The 23,492-nt window shown below is 41.7% G+C and overlaps 3 protein-coding genes across 5 annotated transcripts in view; 1 reads left to right on the top strand and 2 right to left on the bottom strand.

The window, feature by feature from the left end:
* The first annotated feature begins 84 nt into the window (after positions 1–84).
* psap (prosaposin) lies at positions 85–8,928 on the top strand. 2 transcript variants are annotated; one of them, XM_071481235.1, is made up of 14 exons: positions 85–245; positions 3,454–3,587; positions 3,835–3,909; positions 4,036–4,161; positions 4,802–4,996; positions 5,101–5,244; positions 5,348–5,404; positions 6,440–6,613; positions 6,716–6,808; positions 6,916–7,099; positions 7,222–7,385; positions 7,469–7,549; positions 7,754–7,861; positions 8,093–8,928. In XM_071481235.1, the coding sequence occupies exons 1-14, from the start codon at positions 212–214 to the stop codon at positions 8,126–8,128; spliced, it is 1,605 nt and encodes a 534-aa protein (XP_071337336.1). In that variant the 5' UTR covers positions 85–211; the 3' UTR covers positions 8,129–8,928. The 2 variants fall into 2 exon arrangements, with proteins under 2 accessions (XP_071337336.1, XP_071337335.1); XM_071481234.1 differs by having other exon boundaries at positions 4,799–4,996.
* Positions 8,929–10,487: 1,559 nt separating this feature from the next.
* slc29a3 (solute carrier family 29 member 3) lies at positions 10,488–16,662 on the bottom strand. The gene is made up of 7 exons (XM_071481236.1): positions 16,523–16,662; positions 15,357–15,478; positions 14,843–15,276; positions 13,886–13,968; positions 13,125–13,351; positions 12,414–12,576; positions 10,488–11,762 (listed from the first exon to the last, which is right to left on the bottom strand). Exons 3-7 carry the CDS (start codon positions 15,164–15,166, stop codon positions 11,132–11,134), a joined length of 1,428 nt encoding a protein of 475 aa, XP_071337337.1. The 5' UTR covers positions 15,167–15,276; positions 15,357–15,478; positions 16,523–16,662; the 3' UTR covers positions 10,488–11,131.
* Positions 16,663–19,547: 2,885 nt separating this feature from the next.
* Positions 19,548–23,492, bottom strand: part of unc5b (unc-5 netrin receptor B) — a 50,014-nt gene continuing 46,069 nt past the window's right edge. For both annotated transcript variants that reach the window (XM_071481232.1, XM_071481233.1), the window contains exons 15-17: positions 23,205–23,369; positions 22,917–23,095; positions 19,548–22,425 (exon numbers count right to left, since the gene is read on the bottom strand). In XM_071481232.1, coding sequence (XP_071337333.1) covers positions 22,260–22,425; positions 22,917–23,095; positions 23,205–23,369 — 510 coding nt within the window. In that variant the 3' untranslated portion in view covers positions 19,548–22,259. The remainder of the gene's footprint in view (positions 22,426–22,916; positions 23,096–23,204; positions 23,370–23,492) is intronic.

The following is a 23,492-nucleotide window of genomic DNA, read 5'->3' as shown; positions in this document are numbered from 1 at the left end:
ATGTTCGATAGTAAATGATCACATCAGACGCAGCAGGGCCGCGGCAGAGTCACATGTCCTGCTGAGTCGTGTTCAGCAGTCAGCTGACACTGAGACATCATAAAGGCAACAACAAGCCGCACCGCCCGCATTGCAGCGCCCTCCACTCCGCCGTGTGCTTCAGCCTCCAGGGGAACCAGACCAGACAGACGAGCCGGAAAACAGCGCAGTCATGCTGCTTTTAACTCTGCTTTTCGTGTCCACAGGTAATGTCAGCACATAGTAAGAAATGAATGGTGCTTCGTACGTGGTCTGTGAAACTGTTCAGACGGTCTGTTGTTGCTGTTGTTGTGTAACTAAGTGCGTTTCAACATCAAAAGGCGGAAACGTCTCAGGCAGCGTTAGCTTTGGTAAACAGTAGCAAATTAGCTAATGTTAATTTTTAACTCTGACCTGATATGATTTTATGAAGACAAACCAGGTGTTTGTTGTGGTGACATTAATCTGCTGCACATGTGTTAAATCTGTAAAGAAGTCGTGTTACGTGAATGTCGACCATTTGTCTTTGAGGTTCAAACGCGTTGTTGTTGGCCCTCTCACGTCGGTTGGTAGCGGCTCGGCTAGCGGCGGGCTAACGTAGCCTTAGCTTCAGGTCAGTAGATTGGAGACCTAAACATCAATACAGAGTCAGCTTTAGCCGAGTATTCGTGTTTGTGGACATGTAGGAACATCTCCGTAAAGCTTGTCACCTGAGCAGCCAGCTAACTGACACTTTCAGGACATTTTCGTGGCGTTTAATGTCGGTATCGGTTGATGTTTTCCCATTAAAACAGACGGGCTGATCCGCCCCACCTGATCTCCATAGATAATGGACTGTATGTGGTCCGTCGTTGAACCTAGTTATACGAGGAAGTTTAGATAGATCTTCTCGACCAGCGACTTTCACTTCAGCTTTCAGGAAAATGTCTTCTTATTTAAAGAAGTTTTGTTTTCGGTTTTTCTTCCTCTAGGTTGTTTTCTGTTATGTTACATGCATTTGTCTTCTTTCCCCCTTTCATCAGCAATAAACTCGGCAGCTTATCTTTATGTGCAGACAAATCTGGGTCAGTAAAATCAACACAAGTTATTGCTGCAATGCTGTGCGTAAACACCAAGGTTATTTTGACATGAGGTTGGCTTGGTTTTGTGGCATTTGGAATATGGATCTTAAATGAATGTCATATGTTTACTTCTTATCAGAGCAGAAGCCGTGGTTGTTTCAGCCCACTGGCAATATTGGTTCCTTCAAGTCAAGACATTAGTGCTTTGTGTGTTCAGTGCTTATCTTCAATTTGACCTCTGAAGAAGAAAAAAAAAAAAAAGGTTTTACTTGCTGTCTTTGCACTTCCACATTCTTGCATGTGTTTGCTGCGGACATTCCTGTGGTGCATGTCATAAGCTTTAGGGCTCAATAATATTGTTCAACAAGTGTATACATGCTCTCCACTAATCTTTGGTTGTTTGGTTAAATTGATGTGTAATCTGCTCCACTGAAACGGTTTCACAGATCACTTGCTGTTGTTGAACAATGTAATCTGAATTCTGTGTAAAAACCCTTTGTGCTTTGCTGCGTCTCAGTCATGTGATGTTGATTCACTCACATTATGATGAGTTGGTCTGTTTCAGTCACAGAAAGTGAGTCAAAAATATGCCACAGGCTTTTTTTTTTTTTGGCTGAGCTCATAAAACTTATATTTTTGAACTTTTGATCGGCTTATCTGCTGTTGATGACATAAAGCCAACAGAAATATAGAGCATTCATTCTCTGCTGCTTGATAACTGTAAATGGTTAACTGCAGTGTTGAAGTCGAATCCAAAGATGTCTTCCTCATTGGAACAGACTCTGCCAGAGAGCAACTTGTTGTTTTCTGCGACCGCTCATGTGACTCAAGCGGAGGGTTGACATACCCTGCCTATAACTCTACTGTAACTCCACTGGTATGAATGCAGAGGGAGAGGGGTTTCACAGTGGTGGGAGATTGAAGGTTTGTCAGTGCAGCTTCACCTGCTGTGCCAGTTCTTGGCCATTATCACCACAGGTCACGCATTCACAGCACAGGCATACCGATCAGGTTATATTCTAATATTACTGTTGTGTTTAGACACAAGGAGCCATGTAGTTTCTCTGACACAGACATGATCCTATTTTTCTTAAATTCTGTTCCTCAAGCAGGGTTTAGAAAGTGGTAGAGAAAACAGGAAACCAGGAACACTGCTGCAAAGCATTAGGTGCTTCCCCATGTCACTTTTTTCACTTCAGTAAAATGTCTTTTGCATTGGCCTAAAATATATTTTCATTATATGCATAACCACTCACTTGTGTAACTCCGATGGTCATGTAAATAATAAATTCCCTCATGGTGCGTCTTCTTGGTCTGTTGCTTTCTGACTGGTGCTCTCAGTCTGGCTCGTGGTGGTTGGTGGTGGGAGATCATGCCAGATTTGGAGGTGTATGCTAATGCGACTTAGTAATGTGAACTAAATGGATTTAGTGTGTTTTTGCTTGATAGCAGTTATGAAACAGTTAAGCAGGTTGTTTACCCACAATGCTCAATGTCTGAGGGAGTTTTGCCTTCACAGAACTAGCACACTGATTTTTGTTGGCTTGCCTAACAACAGGGCGTAATTGCATTTGATTGGTTCAGGGAGGCTGGATCAACCTGATGTGACAGTTGATTGAATCTGTTTTTAACAGCTGACTGAGCAAGTGCACTTCTTTATTGAAACATCAAAATGAATCTTTCCTGAACTGCAAATGGCTGCCGTTCTGAAAAAAAATCCAATTTGTAAAATACATTTGGACTCTTCAGTGCCAAATTCAAGTAGTTCATATTTATCAGACTTGGTAGCTCCCATGGTATTATGCTAAGTTTAAATGTAAAATACAACACTGCTTATTGTTCTTAGCAAAACATCTTAAAACTCCTTTGCCTTCTTTCTCTGCATAGATGTTTTTTTTTTAAACTAAACTGGCCAAGCAGAAACATAGTCAAAAACAAGATTCTCAACCCATCTTTCTCCTGTAATGCTTAGAGAAAGTGTGTGAGCCTCGAGTTTCCCCATTTGATATCAACAGGCAGATCGACAAATAATAAGTTAAGACATAGTGTCTTCTCTTGGCTAAACTAGACTTTCTGGAAATTCAGTCAGAGAGGATGTTGCTTTGCTTGCTCCACATTTACGATCACATACAATGTGGATGACTTGTTAAAATGTCTGTCTTGTCTATTCTAAAGAGATTGAGTGAGGGTAAAACCTTAAACTGATAGTTGTAGGAAGAGGGGAGAGAATATTCAATCAAGATGAGAGACCATTTCTGCTTGTGCCTTTTTTTTCCCTCTTTAAACAGTAATGATATATTCAGGAATGTGGTTTTATCACGTGTCTGCTTTCTGATCTGTAGAATAATTAATTTGACTCTTGTCTGCTTTGCAGCTGTGGCTACCCCTCTGCTGGGCACTGAGCAGTGTGCTCGTGGCCCCCCCTACTGGTGTAAGAATGTAAAGACGGCCTCTCTATGTGGAGCGGTGACTCACTGCCAGCAGAATGTGTGGAACAAACCCCAGATGGTGAGACTGCTGCTTTTTTTTTTTTTTTTTTTTTCCCTCTATGAAAGTGACAAGTACCATTCAAATACTTTTTCTTTTGTTTATTCCAAAAGAATTGCAAAGTGTTCTCAAATAGCCTCTTCTGTAATGAAATGAATCCGTATGAGAACACACATGCTCCTCTTTCTCTAAGTCTCATAGTGTGTCATAGAGTGTTCTGTACACTTAGAAATGTTTTTATTTTACACATCCCATTGTCTGCTTTCAGAAATCTGTGCCATGTGATTTGTGTAAAGAGGTGTTGATGGTGGTGGAGCAGATACTGAAGGACAATGCCACTGAGGTAAGATTAAAAAATAAATAAATAAATAAATAAATAAATAAAATCAGTGTGATAAACAAATGAGTTGCATGTGACTATATCTAGTTCATTTGGAAGACTTATTTCATTTTATTTCTGTGATTGCAGGCTGAGGTTCTTGGGTACCTGGAGAAGGCCTGCCAGCTCATCCCTGATCAGAGTTTGACAGCAGAGTGCAAGGAGATGGTGGATGACTATTACCCCATCATCATGGGAATCATCACTGGAGAACTGGTGAGTGCTGTTAAACCGTTCATGCAAGCCTCAGACTGTTTTCTGTTTTAATACACTGATTAATTGTTGAAGTTCCAGGGACATAACAACTAGCTGAAATAACATTAAAATTGGCCTTTTCAATTTTGCCATTACCAGATAATCAGGCTTATTTGAGTTTGGTTTTTCTGTCAGTTTATTGTTTAGCTTCATCTGAGACTCTTAAAATGGTCCATCTGCCCATTTTATGTGGAAAAAAAGCGATAACAGAAGTGGCTGTGAGCAAAGTGCAGCAAGCTAAATAAGGCCCATTGATGAGGAAGTGAGTCTGAGTCTAAATGGGAACAGAGTAGTCATTGTGTAATTCCAAACCTCATGACTGGGAGGGCATCTGGTGTAGGTTTCTTTGTTTCAACTCTCACCTGGCAGAGAAACTGTGAGAACAAAAGAGACAGTTCTTTACAGATCATCAAAAACAAAACATGACTTTTCTAGATATCAGCTGCAGGTTGAGTTTCTGTTAAAACTCATTTGATTGTGTGGCTGTAAAGCTAGGAGTTATTTAGGTTGTATCTTCTGCTGTGTACAGCTAACAAACACAGTATGCAAGCCTTTTAAATTAAGCATTTAAACTAACTTAAAATTGTGTGTTTTGTAGCAGGATCCCAGTGTGGTGTGTGGCGCCATGGGGCTGTGCAAGTCTCAGCAGGCTGCCCTGGCCCAGGCTGAGGCACAGGAGCAGCTCATGTCCAATGAAATCCCTCAGGTCGACCTTTCCCAGCAAGTGGCTCCCTTCCTCCTCAATGTGCCCGAGCTCCTCTATCCTCAGAGTCCCAAGCAGGAGGCCCCAAAACAGGTACTGTGTTTGACTCTCCGCCGCACCCACATGCACAGCATCATGTTCTCCTCCTGTTGTTGAGCATTGTTTTCATTTTGCCCTGAATCTAACCTTCCCTGCAGGAAGGTGATGAGGTGTGCCAGGACTGCATCAAGTTCCTGACTGATGCTCAAGCCGAAGCCAAAGCAAACTCCTCATTTATTGATTCTCTCATTGAGAATATTGAGAACCAGTGTGACCTGCTGGGGCCAGGCTTGGCTGCAATGGTGAGAGTCCCTCGAGTGAAGGAGTTTTAATTGAATATATATCATTCTTTCTAAGAAAGCTGAATGTGAACTGTGTTTTATTTTTTCTCCCTCCTCATTGCAGTGCAAGCAGTATGTCGGCCAGTATGGTACCCTCGTGGTTGAGCAGCTCATGTCCATGGTGAGCCCTCTAACTTTTCATGTGCTTCACTCAAGTTTTTGTGTTTTGCATACATAAGCCACATTATAACATGAATGGCCATTATATTCTAATAATCAATGATGAGCTTAGTGAACAGGTTGTCAAAGCTAATGATCATTTGTATGTTTTGGTGGTGCTAAGCCCATACCCAGCACCCACTGGCATGCTGACCGAATTTATTCATACCTTTTGAATCGCTTACTTTCTTTTATTGTCTTGATTTGTGTTGTCTTCGTCTGTGTTTCTTCTTCACTTTCCTCCCCTCCATTCATGTTGTCTTGCTCTGTTTTCTCTCGCTCTGGGCTTTGTGTGCTGCTCCCCAGGAACAGGTAGGTCTCTCTGTGTTCAGCTTGTAGCCTTTTAACCCATAGCTCTGGCTTTTTGTGCTGTCTACTCCACTAGAGCTACTCACCTGACACTGTAGAGATGCATGTTAAATGATGATCTAATTATGAGTGAGACTACTTCACTTAACCTGAACACTCTGCTTGTTTGGTCAATGACTTTACACTTAAGTGCCTGTTGGTAAACCGCTGCAAAGGGCCACATTAAGATCCTCTCCTGTTTCTTCACATCAAATGAGCATACAGTGCTGGCATATTTAAAGTATACTTGGATGTTGTGATGTGTTCTTGGATCTTGTGACTTAGTGCATGAACAAGCCAACAGAGAGATGCACTGGTCTCTAGTAACATTGATGTGACCATCCCCATCAAAAAGCCCAATCTTTATTGTTCTCTACATGGCTGGTCTTAAACACTAAGTTCAGAGCTGCAGAAGTTAACTTTTTTGCGCGTGCGTGTGTGTGTGTGTTTTGTGTTTGGTTACGGGTAAAAGAAACCTGCAGTAGACTGTTTGTTTAGAGGGGGTGGCTGTAACAGAAACTTGCATGGGTGGTCATACTGTGGAATGGACTGCTGATTAGAAGCACATGGTTAATGCTAACAGCATGCAGTGTGGCAGGTTTTGTAGACATTTAGCTGTGTATCCTAAATTAAATGTTTGTGTCCTCAGCAACCCAAGGATATCTGTGTCCACGCTGGCTTCTGCACTGCTGCCCTGAAGAAGTCCATTCCCTTGCTGAAGCTCCAGGCTGCCATGACTCTGCCTGCTGCCAAGACTGTGCCCACTGCCAAAGCTGTACCTGCGCTCAAGCTTTTCCCTGCCACCAAGATGGAGTCTGCTAAGGTAAGTTATGGCAAGTGTTTGACCACTGACTTGCCAAAAGAAATCATTTTTGTAATGCAGTGTTGCGTGCTCACATGGGACATAACCTCTTTGCATTTCTAGCCCATGGTGCGCGTCCGTGATTCCCCCCAGTGTGCCATCTGTGAGTTTGTGATGAAGCAGCTGGAGGGCATGTTGGAGGATCAGACAACAGAGGTAGGATGTGTGCTACTAGATATATCTACTCCGGCCATAAAAATAAGCTCCAAAAAAACGCTGCCAACGTGCTCTTGGAGTCAAGCTGACTCATCTGTCTGTCTCAGGAGGAGGTGATTAAGGCTGTGGAGAAGGTGTGCTCACTTCTGCCCCAGAGTCTGACCGCCCAGTGCAAGGACCTGGTTGAGACCTATGGCCAGGCCATCATTGAGCTGCTGGTGCAGCAGGCCGACCCAAAGACTGTCTGCACTGTGCTGGCTCTCTGCAATGATGCCAGCCGTGCATATGTCCGTAAGTCCTCATTCTTTAAGGCACAGGTTAGCTTTGCTGTCAGCAGGGATGTCTTTATCTGCCTCAAAGGTGTATGTCCACATATCAGTAAAGACACTGGTTTCTGTTCAAATTCTTTCCAGCTGCACTTGATCAGGCTCGCTTCAAGGCTGGTGGCTACTGCGACGTGTGCAAGATGGCCGTTAATTATATCGATGGCATTCTGGAGAAGAACGCTACTGAGCAACAGATTGAGGAGGCTGTGAGGAAAGTATGTAGCTTCCTGCCCGACTCTCTCCAGACTGAGGTGAGTAATTTCATCTTAGCTTGTGTAACTTTTACCCATCCTCATGTGACAGCCTCTCATTACCCCCATGTGTCTGTCAACAGTGTGACCAGATGATTCAACAGTATGAGCCAATGCTTGTCCAGCTATTGCTCCAGATGCTGGATCCAGACTTTGTGTGCATGGTAAAGAGTCAACTTTATTCATTCATAACAGAATTTCAACACAAGTAATGTGATTATATCTTCATTCTTGACTTTAGAGCTTGGGTCATAATTTTTTTTTTTTTCCCACCCATAAATTGTTGGGAATCGACAGTAAATGGGATATTTGGCTGGCACAACATCCCTGCAGCCCAATTTAGTATTTGAGCTGTGTGTGTGTGACAGAAATTGGGAGCCTGTCCTGAAGCTGTGCGCAAGCTGCTGGGAACAGAGCAGTGCAGCTGGGGACCTGCATTCTGGTGCAGGAACATGGAGACAGCAACTCGGTGCAATGTGAGTAATTAAGTTTTATTTTGACACCAAAATGTGTCTCCAGAGTGGGACTCTTGGAGCGTGTTTTGGGGATATGCACTGTCTTTAAGGCTACAACTCTTAAGTGAAAATTCATAATTGATAAACTGTAGTGACTAATGCTACACAATAGATGATTCCCTTTAATTTTATTGTGTATTTTTTGTTTTTGTTTTTTTGGCAACTGATTATGTGAACTTGTTTGTCTTTTAGGCTGTGGCTCACTGCGAACGCCATGTGTGGGTATAGAGGAAGACCAGCACAAACTGACCTGTAGGGAATTAAAAGAAAAACTACGTAGTGCTGCTTCCCACTTTTAATTGTTGTCCTGTTGTCCTTTTTTAGTCGACTTAAATGACTGCAACTTATGTTTAAATTAACGTTGATATTTTCAATGAAGTCATGGTGGAAAGGGACTGGACCTTTTTTTTTTTTTTCCTCCTCTGGGGTGGGGGGGGTGGGGGGGGGGGGGGGGGGGGGCAGGGAAGGAGTGATTACATGTATAGTGGCCTGCAGTTCAGCCTGTTGCTGTTTCACTGAGCAGAAGTCACAAAGCTTCACCGTTGGGCTTTATAGATTTGCATCACTTGGGTTGTGTTTCCCAGTATTGCTAGCTGTGTGTGTGTTTGTGCGCGCGCGCGCGTGTGTGTGTGTGTGTGTGTGTGTGTAACAACACAAATTCAAGTTTCACGTGTTGTATAATGTTCACACCACATCAGATGGCTGCTGTGCTGATTGGAGAGACGGCTCGGTGTGCTAAGAATGACTGGCATTGCTTTTAGCAAGATGTTTGATCCTTTAAACAAATTTCTATTTTGTGGATAGAAAATGTTTCTTTTTGTTTTAAGGAGCTAATATGGAGGTAATTGGTCTCTGAGTGTACCTCCCACTCACTTCCCATTGTTTGCACTCTTACTACTGTTTGTTTGTAAATCACTGTTTCTAACATTCAAAAAGCATCTTGAATTCAATTGTCTGCTTCAAACCCTGAGCCAACTGTCAGTTGATCTGTACATTTTTAACAATTAAAGTGATCCCAATCCACTCTATTTATTTCCTTTTCTCCCTTTGCTGTAAACTGAATCATGCTTGTCATTTTTAAAAAAAAAAAAAAAAAAAAAAAAAGCAAAAAAACTTGTCAGCCAGCAACTTGTTTATTACAGGGGGGGCATTTCTAAACCAGGAAACTGTTTTGTACAACCTCAACATCCAGTCATATCCAGATCATCTAAAGTAGAACTCTATGGTTGATACACTTGAGTTTTTGATTTGAAAATCTAAAATCACAAAACTGGATTTTTTGTTTTTTGGCAAGTGGCAAAACACTGATGTCACCCATTGATTTGTGAACTGTCTTTTTAAAGCCTCAGCCCAATCCCAATGCCTGCTTTGTAAACAGAACGGTATTACTGGATAAGATTTGATGAAAGCAGATTTCAATTTATCATGACTGGCTCTGAATCACCCATTAACTTATTTTTGTCTTGATGTTAACTTTTGGATTCATTCCTTTCATACTTGATCGTTTTTCGTCTTCCTTATTCTTGTTTCCGTTTTGGTGTTGTGGCAGTTGTTTCCTCTGGTAACCTGTGATTTAATGTCACTACGCTACGAACTAATTCCCTCAGGCTGCAGTAATGCAGCCTTGCGGAAAGTGTGCATAAAGGGCTCAAAATGTCTGCTAGAGAGCTGCCACGGACCTGATGGTTTACAGTGGGACAGCCCTAAGGCCACATTAACTTACCGAGAACGCGCCTCAAAGTTTGAGTCTGAGGGGGGCATTAGGATTTGGCCCTTGAGTTTGCCATCTTGGTTTCTGAAACCAGAAGAAATCATATTTGGATGAAAAGGTGGAGCTGAGGAGGAGTCATGGGTGGCTGTCACAACCTCTCTACTCGAGCCTGTGAATATTCTCATTTGTCCAGGTCATAGTATCTCAAAGGAGTTTTAAATCGAAAGCAACTGGACTTGGTTATTTGTCTAGGAAGACGTCCCAGCCTGGGACCGGTCCCAGCCTGGTCAGGTGCGAGAAAGAACCAATGAAGCCTCTTGGATGAGAGGTGAAACGTCTTCCTAGACAAATAACCAAGTCCAGTTGCTTTCGATTCAAAACTCCTTTGAGAACCTCTCTATCCTGATTGTCAGGCAGCTGCCACGCCCTAATGTATACCCCAGTTTATCATCCATTTTCATTTACACGGGACCATAATTTTAAAAATGAACATGTTGTATTGAAGACTTGAAACTACAGCTTGAGACCATAAACTCATTAGGAAAACGTTTACTGAGGTAATGAATCAAGAATTAGAGCCATTTTCCCCATAGACTTCAATACAATCGGACTTCTTGGTCATTAGAATGCAAGTTTAAGGCACTTCTGCATTGGCGTTACTTTTCAGAGCCTATGTCCATTTTTTATTAACAGTGCATGGTTTTTGGTCTATAAACTGTTACAGCTGACCACTTTCCTAATGATAGCCTGCAATGGGCCTCCAGTTTAAGTTTTGCTTTTCTCCATTTCACAACAGGAGAATAACCAAGTACTTTTACACTAATTTGCAAAAACACTGTACCTTTGGAACTTGCAGCTCAAGTAAACATTTAAAAATGATGAAATCCAAAAGTTGTTTATGGAAATGATCACATTTTATAAACTGAACAAGTTCAGTGACAAGATTTACAGACAGCAGGTGTAAATCATCAACATGTTTCTTGACCACAATTAGCAAGATTCTTCCACCCATCTCCCTCAGTAAGATGTGGTGCTTCTTTTCCATCTGCATATTTCATTCAAGTTGAACTAAAATCATATTTAACACCCTCTACATATTAACTTCTATACCCCAAATTTTCACCTTGAAATATATTTGCAAAATGAAATGTATAAAATAGAAGTTTTGTTGTTAATGAATTGTCCCTTTTGGATTGCAAATGTTACTTAAAGAACCACCTCCTCATTTCAAATATGTACAGACTGAGTCATAGTGGACACAGCGCCAGGGCTCATCATGAGCCACATCAGTGTAAACACAATACATATTAATGTGAGGTATGGCGGAGTTAAGGCTTTGTGGTCAAGTCTGGCAATGAGCTCATCAGGACTTTTCCCCTCATAGCTTTACTAGCTTTACTGGTACACTTTGCATCACAGTGCCTTGAGCTTCTGGTATTCACCAGCAGTTGGTGCACTGACTCCACTTTTGAGCTCCACTATGCCATTGTATATGACACTGTTATTACCTAGCAGCCCGATCAGATACAGTGCACAATGAGCACAGAGAACGCAGATCCAATAGCCAGTCCCAGAGTGAGGAAGAAGGACATGACCACTCCTGTGGCCTCTGCCAGCTCCCGAGGTACCACCTTTGGGCCATAGATCATTGGCAGAGTGCCAAGGTAGCCATTAGAGAGTCCTAGCAGGCAGTTAAAGACCACAGGGTATGCATCATGCGTGAATAGCACTGTGTGGAGGTGGTCCCTCGGCTGGTAGTTGCAGAACATGAGAAGTGGGACCATGATGGAGCGACACAGCACCAGTGCTGGCAGGACTCGGCTGGTGGGGCCTGGGACCTGCAGCCATGCTGTGGCCTGCCTGCCGCAGAAGTCTGCTACATTGTACAGGAGGAAACTGGTGAGGGGCACAAAGTAAGTGGTTGTCCAGGGGCTGCCGCTGTCTTTGTGGACAGACTGGATCCCTGAGGATACTGCGGGGAACACCATGATAGAGATGAAGAAGACATAGAATACACTCAGGCCGAGCACCCATGTCTTCCTGAGGATGGGCTGCAGTGGTGGGACAGAGACCGTGCTTGCTGTGCCTGCAGCGCCTCCACCTTCACTGATTGCTCCTGCACTGGTGCATGTTGCTGCCAGCATGTAGTGTCTAGAGAGGAGAAGCACAGCGCAGCATGTTTTAGAATAAATCTAAAACAAACATCTTTGGGCAGGGAGACTTTTTCTGAATTTTATCTGTTAAGTCTAACCTGCATTAGGCAACATCGCTTTGATTGCTCTTGATATAATGAACCAAGTTGTCTTATTTTGTAACATATCTCCACTTTACAAGATGTATTGAAGCTTAACATTAGTTATATCATGTTACTGAGATGATGCTGTCTTTAAGGGCAGGTTAACCCCTAAAGTTACTTCAATTTTATTGGTCTACTGTGTTAAATGCATTAAAAAAATAAGGAATAAAATAATGATTTGTTTTATTATGTGCACTGCCACAGCACTAAATCAAATAGTAGCAGCAAATATAAAATGCACAGTTATCCACACAAGAGTTATGTGTAGGATTTCAACATTTCAAGCATTGGCTCCACCTGGTGGTGGGTGACAGAATGACACTGGCAGAAAATGCACAATGCTACATTTCAGTATCTGTAATCTATGGTGTCCAGATTCAGATGAAGCTAATTTCATGGAAAATGGGAAAGTGTTATCATCACCCACATTTGTAGGCTGAGATACAAGTTGGATAGATAGTGTATGTATCTATATGGGAACCAGAATATCATTGTCTATCTCTGACCTTGAATAAGCCAGCTTGGGCAGCAGCAGGTATGTGATGATGCAGAGCAGAATGAAGACGTCGGCTGTCAGGAAATAGGCCAGGGCGCTGTCTGTCACATCCTCGGCGACTGCCAGGTCTATTACTGATGCCACTGCACTCAGCGTGCCTCCCATAGCCTGGCCTGAGACAAAAAAGGGCTTACTGTGCAGTCAGTTAAGAAGACACCTTTGAACCGCCAAGCGTCCCACCATAATTACTGTGATATGTTAAAAATAACTACTGCCTTTATTAGAGAATGCAGTAGAGAGTTGACAGGAAATGAAGGCAGGAGGATAATGACACCGCTTGACCCCCAGGAATGCTATGATTATAGGCAGCGTCCCACATTCATAGCCCATCATAATGCCTTATAAGCTCATCCATTTTATGTACCTGCTTATTTCTGTTCTCCACTGGAGAGTAGGCTTAATTATAGCCAGTTATGTTCATAAAGTCCACAATTAAACCCATTAATTATTTGGAAAATGTATGTCAGTATATTGGTCTTGCATAATATATAATATAAAGGTAAAAAGAAATGCAGTGAACTTGAAGTTTGAGATCTAAAGTATTTTTAGCAACAGGACTGTTTATTCATTAATATGCAAATGTCTGCAACAAGGTGTTTTAAAACAAGACCCAAAAACAGAATCATTTGTTCTACATTCCAGACCTGGATGACCTGAGTACCTGATATCAGGGCCTGAGAGATCCTCATGGGGAAATGACCACTGATCCCAAACACGCTGCCAGAGAAGAGGTTGGAGGCTCCGCTGACGACAGCCACGCAGGCCAGCGTGCCGATAAAGAACTCCACCCTGCAGTCGGACACGTCCACCTTCACCAGCACCGTGGTCACCACAAACACCAGCAGGATGACGAAGAGAGACGACAGGATCCTGACGTTCGGAGACAACCTACCGCCACCGAACATAGACAGACGTACTGGGATAAGAGTTTTATCAAAGAGGAGCTGATCAAAAATAAACACAAAGAAATGCAGATGTTTTGTGCTGTGCTGGTAGAACAATCAGAAACTGTAAAGTCTGTGTACAACAAAAATATGCAAACAATACTGCCTGTGCACAAATGTGAGGCAGTGAGCTATTAGTTACCCACACAGACGATAAATATAGAATGTATTCCGCTGTAGAGATGTGATTAAACATCCCCTCTGCTCCCTGTTATCTCAAACCAGAACAGACTGATCCAAGACCAGGGAGAATGTAAAGCAACACACACCATGGAACATCCTGTGGTAAATTACATTACTGTCATCTGTAAGGCCTTACATGGGACAAATGTGCCATTGTAACATCCAAACACCCAGAGACAAACCAACACAAACCATGTGAAACTGCACTATATGTACTTTACACTGACTGGGGTGTGGTGTGTGTTTGTTTGTGTGTCTGTGTGCGTGCGTGTGTGTGTGTGTGTGAGATCTTAACCTGTTGACTAGGACGTAGTTGAGTATCAGACACAGCACCGAGGGGACCGTGGAGGCGATGGCCAGATAACTTTCAAAGTAATCCTGTGAATAGTTACAGACAAGATAAAACAACAAATGAGTTTGCTTGAATATAAGAGATATAAGAGAAGACACTCATGTAACCGCACAGCATCTCACACCAAATGAGAGGAAGTGAAAGGAGGAATATGAAAATCCTTTCCTTCCTTCTATTTGCTGTATATTCTAGGTCAAATCAAACCAAGCATTAAGACCAGTAGAAATCTATCGGGCTCACTGATCTATCAGCCATTTGCCTTGTCTGAAATAAAAAGCTTCCATTAATTGTTTTGTTTTTCTTTTTATGTTTGCTCAAGCAATACAATGCTCCATCATCAATTTATCTGTGCATCCCATCAGGAAATGAAAGCTTTAGTAGGTGGATTATACAGTGAAGCAGATGACAGATGATGATGTAGAATTAACTGTTCAACTCGGTATTTATCTAAGACTGTCACCCTGTCTCTCTGAAGCTGTGTGATTCTTTCAGTGTACTACACAAATGTGACAGACGTTTTTATAGTAACCATGACATTTATGTCCACTTTGATATGTGAGACTAGAAAATAACCTCACACAGTCAGTGTTAAAGCAGATCCTAAATTAACTACGCTGTGTTTACCATCCAGACTTATAGCTACAATATATGGTTGCAAGACACTTTTCATTTACCTTCTAAGACTTTTACTTCGCTGTCCTCAACAGGCCTTTGCCATGTCTAATTGTATAATTGTGTTACAATGGATTTCTGTCAGATGTGAAAGGAAACTCAGTCCTCACATGTGTCTCAGGATCACCAGTTCCATGAAAGGCATGCAGACCGGCACAAATGTGCATCTTACTGTGAACACACATGAACAATAAACAGAGCCGTGTATTTAGTGTTGCTCTGACTCACACTGAGATCTGACCGTTGATCCCCACTGCCACCGTGATGAGTGTTGTTACTCAGTTTGTAGAGCCAGTAGTGTTTGGCTGTTATGAAGAAGTTCCAGGGCAGCAGGGAGCCGATGCCCATCAGAAAGAAGATGATGTACACCAAACAGTAAGAGTCCTCTGGACTGTAGCGTACAGCCAGAGGCACTGAGGAATGTTTGGGCAGGAGGGATGCAGAGGGACTCTCATCCTCCTTCTCCTCATCCTCAGATACATCATGGTTGCCAAAAACAGTCGGAACGTAGGAGGAGTTCAGACTGGGCTGCACAGGCTCTGTGCCGTCCATTTTTACAGACAGACAGGATACTTACGAAGTACAGATGAGAGAAAACAGGGAAGGTTGATGCAGTAAAAAAAAAAAAAAAAACACTAGGACTGGAGCTGTTAAACAGAAAGCTGTGAAAGAGAAGAAAAACACGTTTAAAAAAGCAACATTATAATGTTATTGCAATAAGTGCGGTTTGGATGAGGCTTACATTTACTTCTGCTTGTCCAGAAAGGAAAAAACTGTGTTTGTTTGTTCTGAAGCCATAGTCTGGAGAGGTCCCTGTTCTGTAGTTGATATCAGTCCCCGTCCAATCACCCAGACCCTGTGATGCTGCAAAGGAAGGAGTCAGATTTAGTCAGAAAATGATAACTCAATTCTGAATAGGTATTTTATCCCTTAATAGATACACATCTAAGATAATGCACAAACCACAAAGCACTGAACATGACAAACTGGTACTTAACCATTAGGAATAGAAAGGTGTGCGGTTAAACAATGACTCATCATCATTATGAGTCACTCGGTGTGAACACATTGCCCCTTTTCTCACTGTGGCTTCATCACAATTTGGCAGGAGTGTGTTGATGTGAACCCACTCCCCTCCCACAGAAGGAATGAGCCCTTCTCCCTAAGTAACTAGAGTCACGACTTGGCCATTCCCACACACAGTGGGCTCCTTTTAAGTTTAATTCTCTATCAGATTAAACAACTCAGCATGTTAACACACGTCTCTTTCTTCCCGAAGGCATGAGCTTGTTTGACCCATTATACTGACTTTGAGCAAACACTACAGTTCCATCACACATCTGCAGGCCTTGTGCAAACTACAATCTCACATGTCAAAAAATACAACGTGATGGATGCATATGCATGAGACAGGACCCGAGCTGCGGCGAGTGAAGTGAGCGTCACTGAAACAGACCCTGACTCGCAGCACTGGCCTGCACATGAAGAGGCCACTGCTCTACCTCTGTGAAGAGACCAGAGCAGAGACAGGCAGCACAGCACGCCGCTGACTTCGCATCTAAAAGCATCATGTGTGCCACTAATGAGGAACCAGTATTCACATGATGCTGACCCGAGTAAAACAATTCACAATTGACACCGAGCTGTTTCACTCAAAGGAAGTGTGTCACAGTGGACAGCTGCTTTCACAAGCCCTTTCCACTGTTCACTGCAAAAATACTCTGCTCCTCAGGTGAAACTTACATGTCTAGTCTTGTTTGTTTAATGTAGACACCGGCGTATGCACGTAAACACATAAACTAACTACTTAATGAGTTAAATAATTCAACTAATTAGGGGCTAGCTAAGTGTGTATGGTAGCCTTGAACGCCGCACGCACAAACGCAGCTGAATAACACACACACGTACCTCACTGTCGGAGACTCCCTGAGTGCTGCCTCTGACTCCTCTTGAAGAGTTACACTCACACAAACATCCATTTCACTGCAGACTGCTTTTCTGGTCAGCTGACAAACTACAGTCCTCTCCCTGTTGACCATGAGCATCAACAATACGACATCCGGCACCGATCTTTCAGAATAAAACCGCTATCAACGCAAATCTAAACCAGACTGACTCAAAACGTATTTTCCAGAATCGGTACGTAAACCACACCTGTATAATACCCCCTCTAGCTCTATATTTATATTTTCATATTTTAAACATCAAAATATAATAAGAGTAAAACGCAACTCGTGCTATTATTCTGATAGTCAGGCCCATGTACCCGAAGACGCGTTGTTGTCGGAAATGCTGGCCGCCGATTTCTTTTTCTTTTAAAATAAAAGCATGTCTTCAGTGAAACCGAGACGGAGTAAACTGAGGTCGACGAATATCTAACAAGTGCTACTCATTTACAATACTTGAATGTCCTTTTTGAAAAGAAAAAAAAAAAAAGCGTGGCTATCTGGAAATCCGATTCAAAATAACTGAAGGCAGCAAAAATGTATGTGTTGGTGTATGTTTGTATGTATTAATAAACAAATCTATGTATATATTAAGACTTTCAAAGGTTATTACAAAAAGAAAATAAAAAAACTGAAATTCAAAGTGAGCTTTTTTGTTTGGATTTTGAATACTGCTATGGATACACACCCCCTATCATTGGCTCAAATCATACAATTAAAAGCATCCTAGTATGTCCATGTGAAACACTCCCTAATATCAGGTGTTTGTAGGTCTTTGTTGCCATTTCCGTAGATTTTGATCTGACACATCAAGGTTGGTTGGTAAGGTTGTGAAATATAGCCTATACAAATAATCTGAAGCAGTAGTTCCAAATAAAATGTAGAACATTATGATTTTAGAGATAAACTACAAACATTTCTGAGAAAGGTTCAGTGAATGATGGAAAACTAGGTAAAAAAAAAAAAAGAAAGAAAAAAAGAAAGAAAGTTAGCAACAAAAGAAATGTCTGAGGAATAGAATATTATGAACATTTACATTCATTCGGCTGATGCTTTTATCCAAAGTGATGCAAGCGAGGGCCAACATTAAAGCTTCAGTGCAGGAGGCGACCTTGGTGTGAGTGCAACATGTGTTAATAACATTTCTTTGCTCAAGCTAACGAAATATAGCCCACTACCATATGATTTGTAGCATTCATCAATAAAAATGAACCTAACCTTCAGATATCACATGGAAACCATTACACTAGCAACAGACTAACCTATCTAGTGGCTTAGAGGGATTGAAACTGTATGTTGCGGACTTCATCATTAGTACTTGATCATTAGTAATCATTACAACAGCTTTACTATTATTAAAAGTAGTAACGCATTTATATTTATTGATAAGAAATCTATCAGCAAATTTCCATTGATACTGTAATCATTTTGGCAGTAGTCATGCTGCATTAGGTCTTTATCACGTTTATTAATCTGATAAAAACCACACTGAAATATAAAAGTTGCTTATTCATGGATGGTTAATTAAATCTGATACACATTGTAAATATTTCCTGTTCATTAAAAAAGTGTCAGAATCATTATATTGTGCCTTTGTGTGTACTCACTTATGAAGTGTGTTAAAAAAAGTGTGGCGTGCCCATAATATCTACCATTAGAGGGCACCAGATGACAGCATGCTCAGTAGAGTGTCAGTGCACCTCACTGGGATATGAAAACTACAGCACTGTGAGAAGAAGAGACTAAAAGTCCTCTTCACTGTTAAACATGATGACACAGGGTGATTTTATGGCTTTGACTGGAGAGAAAACCTGCACATTCTTAGCTCTCTGTGGAACATGAGTGAGCACCAAACAAATCACCAACAAATGAGTCACTGTTTAAATGTGGAGCCTATCCAACCCACAGCTCCTCAACTGCTTCCCCCCTGGCAACAACAGATCGAAGTCAGCTAATTCAAAAATAATATACTACAAAATGTTTTTTTCTTTCCGCTATGAGCCTGAAATCAAATACATCCTCCTTGTACTCAAAGTATTCTACTGGTTATAAAACTAAGCACTGATTAGATTCCCATTTTCTCATTTTCTTTCTATGATGATTCATGGGTCTGTAGACTTTTGCAGAAGGATTCAACAGCAGTTCATTGTAAACCGTAGATACTCCATGTCTCAATGCAGATTCTCACAACTGTCGTTTCATAATGCAGAACATGTGTTGTAAATGCCATATGCCATGTATGTGTATGCACGTACTGGCGTCACAGTTTGCGCGTGCCTTTAAGATAATGTTATTCTCACTGCTGATTCATTCACTAAAAAGCAACAAAAACATCCTGTGCAGGGGTGAGGCTGGAGCTGCAGCCAGCTTTTATACCACCACTTTATGCATTGCAAAAGGTTCAATTAACTCATGCACTGAAGGGTGGCATATCCATCCTCAATTAGCAGTGCATCTAATGAAACAGGTGCAAAGTGTTGCCTTCCATTAAGACCATGCTGAAGAGCACACTCACTATAGATGACTCACTGGGATATTTGTTCTCCATATACGAGCCCAATCTGATGAATCCCCACACATCCTGCACTCGTAAAAAAGTTGAGGTTAGAGCTAAAGGCCCACAGTCAATCCTTAAAGGCCACTATTAGTGTCTCTAAAACCTTGTTAATTTGGACGTTGGACTGTTAAAAGCTTTCAAAGCTAAATGGACCTAAAGGGAATTTTCCATTGAGGTGTGAGGAAGAGAGGGACAGGCTGAGTAGTTCTGCATTTTCTGTGAAAATGAGGTGTAATTGATAAAATAAAAAAACATTTAAAAAAACTATTCCATTTAACAGTGACTTTGTCCTGCCAAGACGCTCCGAAGAAGCCTGTAATTTGGTCTATGGATTTAATAGAGGCTGCTTCTGCGTTGGTTTTGCTCATTTGGATTTGCAATAACAAGTTTGAATTCAATAACAACAAAACAAACAACACAAACACTGCTGTTAAACTAAGAAATATAATTTATTGCATAAAAATTATATTTAGTTACAGGTAAGAAGGCTAGACGTTTATTTACAATTGGTACTTTACAGAGATAAAATAATGTCACTGAATCAGTTTTGTTTTCTTTGTTTGTTTTTTTTTGTGTTTGTTTTTTTTTTGTAAAAATGTCTCACTTCTTGAACAAAAGGCTAATTTTTTTTCTCTTTGATGGGAGCAAGGTAGAATCCAGTCCAGTTCCAGCACAAATGATCCAGAGCTATGGCCAAAGATCCTACAGACACTCAAGAAATCTGGACAAATAAACACTGTAGTCTACAGCTAGCCAGTCTCTGTCACGAGATTTGAGGAAAGAAAATAGTCCCGCTGTGTTCAGGGATCCAAAGTACTGAACTGGTCATGTTCAGATATTTCCTCACAGGCAAAAGATCTGCAGGGCACGAGTTCATAATATTAGTCACAACCTGTACTGTAGCCATTGCACCATACTTAGTTTTCTTCTTCCACATGTGCTTTTTCAGTTGTTGCTTCCTTGTTCACTGATCCACTTCTTCTGATCCAGATGGGGGATTCCCACGCAGACTACCATCACCACTCTTTAATCACTTTAGGATACAAAATCAAAACCCTGTCAATGTCCTGGTCTGAAAAAATAGAATTACTCTTCCAGGAAACAAAAGAAGTCAAAAAATGCTTTGCTTTTCTTTTGTACTTGCATAGCACTTACAAAGAGAAATGACAGACCTTAAGCGTGTGCACATACTCTATTTGCACACCCACCTACCCACTCATGCACACATACACACGCACTCACACACATACTTACGTTTTCAGTTCATTCACACAAAACAGTGACATGACTCACTGCAGAAGAGGAGGGATACTGCCTGTGTTTTGGTTTTTTTTGTGTGTGTGTGGTTTCAAAGATATGAACACTTTGTTTTTGCTTTTGAGGGAGGAAAAAGACTCAACACACACAGAAATTAAGTAGAGACAATGTTACAGATGACAGCATTTCAATTCCCGTCTAACAATAACCGACAGAATAATATTGATAATGCAAATAGCTTGAGGACCCTGACCACAAAGCAGGCGGCTTAGTAAAAATTACATGTTATCAAATTGTGAGGAGAGAGACGTAATGAGTTCCACGCTGATGGACAGACAGATGGACACGTAGATAAGTGGTGGACAGAGAATAGATCGAAACATAATGCAGTTAGTGTTGAGGTAAATCTGATGGTCCCTTGCTGCCTAGTTGATTCAAGACAAGGCTAATCTATTCTGCAATATTCATCTGTGAACAGTGGAAACTGCTCTCAGTTACAGCAAAGCAAAAAATGCCTATTAAAATACAGCATATAGTATGTTCACCTGGACATTTGACCACCTCTAATCATGTTTTACAGTTCATATTTTACATTTCGAATCGATACACAATATTAAGAATAACAAATAAACATGGTGCTGTTATTCACAACTGAGACATCCACTGTGCACCTAAGCTTCCCATTCAGCCTGCTCTACTAGAATCAAAAATAATACACAGCAGCTCAGCAGCCTAAACAAGCACAAATAATAAAACTGGTTCAATATGATCATAACAGCAATGACAATGAAAAGGAAAAAAAAAAATCCACAAATATGGATAATAACTTAAAGAGCGTTCCCCAAAGGAAACTTTTAAGGGATGACCAGAAAGCTTTCCTGCAGTTTACTCTCAACAGATCGGAGGAGTGTGGCAGAGCGATAGAGGAATGTGAGGAGAGATGAAAGAGAAAAACCCCTGTGAGTCGGAAAGATATGCCAAGGCTTTGAGGCATTTGTTGGTACAATATAAAGAGTCAGTCGGTGTAGTTATCCACCAATTCTGAAACAAACTTCACAATTCGCCCTCCCACCACAAAGAAGAGGCAGCTTTTTGATTTTTTCTTTTTTCAGCACAAAGCGATAAGCTCAAGCCCTGAAACCTTAAGAGTTGGGTCCTCATACGATTTGTTGGCAGTCAAAGCAGTTAGACAAGAAATCCTAGCCTGTCTGATTCAGAGCCGATTAATGACCAGTTTGTCCGCATGTGTGTTGGAGTGTGTCTGTAGCCTGAGGAGGTTGCAGACAGGTTTCTGCTGCCTGTCACTCACTTCCCACACAGAATGACAATGGAGGAAACAAAAGCCCCTGCCATGAGGTGAGATGGTGTTAAATCATGCACTTTCATGCTGCTACTGAAACATGGGTAAACATAGTGTTTGCCTTTTTGTGTCTGTGTTGCTTTAGTGTGTGGAATACATAGATTTTGTTGTTGTTGTTGTTGTTGTTTGTTCCAAAGCTTTGTTATCTATATACAAGAATAGCATCATTTTCAATCTTTGAAGAAGACAGTCAACAGCACATACACTTAACACCCATTTCATATCTTTGCTACCTTCAAAATGGTTTCACATCTTGCAGATGCAACATTGCTTTGGAGGATTCAGGCTGAATCAGGTTAGCATTTATCATAAGATGACTCGCATGGAAACAGATTGTGGTGGATGTAGCTACAGTGGGCCAGTGAGAAGTGAGATGAGGCAGAGGTAATAAAGTACATGTGAGAGAACCAAAATGCTCTGTGGGCTTATGATGTGTGCCAGGGTGCATATTCATATGCAGGTATCCTTATTTTCATCACTGTGGGGGGAAAAAATGTCTTGCTTGCTCTCTTGTTCCTTGACCAATCAACAATCCCCATCAGTTGTCATGACAACTAGCACCTCACTTTTGCCCATCTCTTCCAGCGCGGTCGCCAGAGAGACCAGGTCTGCGTCACCTTGGTGACAGGCTTCCCATAAGTCCAGTAGAACACCTGTGGGGCTGGGCTTTGTTGCAAAGTAGTTCAAGTACCTAAGGGGAAGAAAGGCGAGGTAAGTTTATTCTCAACATAAAAGGAGAGAGTGAAGGAAGTGCTGTATTATTAATTACAAACACTTAAACTCCTTAATACTTTATGTTGCAAATGCTGCTGGTAACACTTCATTATGACAGTCCCATATTGATATCCAACTATCATATTTCACAAAGCAGGACCAGGTAGGAAGCAAGATGAAATGTACAACATGTATAATAATCATGTTCCTGAACTTAATATTCAGGCCATGTTTTTACGATTCTGTTCAGTATGAACAGGATACAACACCTTTTTTCTCCTGTTTAAATTTGTGCTCACACATAACCTAAACCCACAGTAAACTCCAACTCTAAGCCTTTTTTAAATTAAAACCCCAGATTTATCTCTCCACATTAGGATCTAAGAACCTGAGTATCAGCACTGGACTCTACGGCTAAAAGTGTGACCGAGCAGCTGTTCACACATTAACATGTGAGGCTGATCTGACCTGTCAAAGCCCAGACTGCGCGCCAGTAGCCTCCAGTCACACCCACGAGCGCTGGGTGCATCCAAACTGGCACAGATCTTCTGGCGGATGGAGTCAGGCAAGCGAAAGGCATAGGGTCCCACTTGAGAGGAAGGCAGGCAGGTGCTACCTGAGGGGAGGGGCGAGTGCGGCGGTAGAGTCTGGATTGACACAGACAGAGATTTAGTGATTTTTTTATGGCGCGACTGTGTGGTTTACATAGCACTATTATCTATGTCTGCACAAGCCTATTTTAGCTGCCACCGTTACCTCCTGGATGTCTGTGTGCAGCTGGAATATCTGTCCCTCCCCTTCCACCTGTCGGACGCAGATCTTGCAGGTGAGCTGCGACACAGCCAGGCTGCCTCTCTCCAGGCTGAAGGTGCAGTGCAGTGGTCTCTGACTGCCGCTCCAAATGTGATAGAACGGGATCTCCTGTCACACAAGGGCAAAAAAGTTGAAGCTGGATAAAAGCATCTTTGTCCTGAGCGCCACAATCAGGAATTATCTAGAGCACAGTTTCCATTCAAGCAGTGTGCAGTATATGTTATTTTGATT

This window comes from Trachinotus anak, unplaced genomic scaffold, assembly GCF_046630095.1.
Source record: "Trachinotus anak isolate AG129_WGS33_773 ecotype Australia unplaced genomic scaffold, CSIRO_AGI_Tana_v1 ptg000007l, whole genome shotgun sequence".
NCBI classification, from domain to species: domain Eukaryota; kingdom Metazoa; phylum Chordata; class Actinopteri; order Carangiformes; family Carangidae; genus Trachinotus; species Trachinotus anak.
This window is presented reverse-complemented; position numbering and strand designations above follow the sequence as displayed.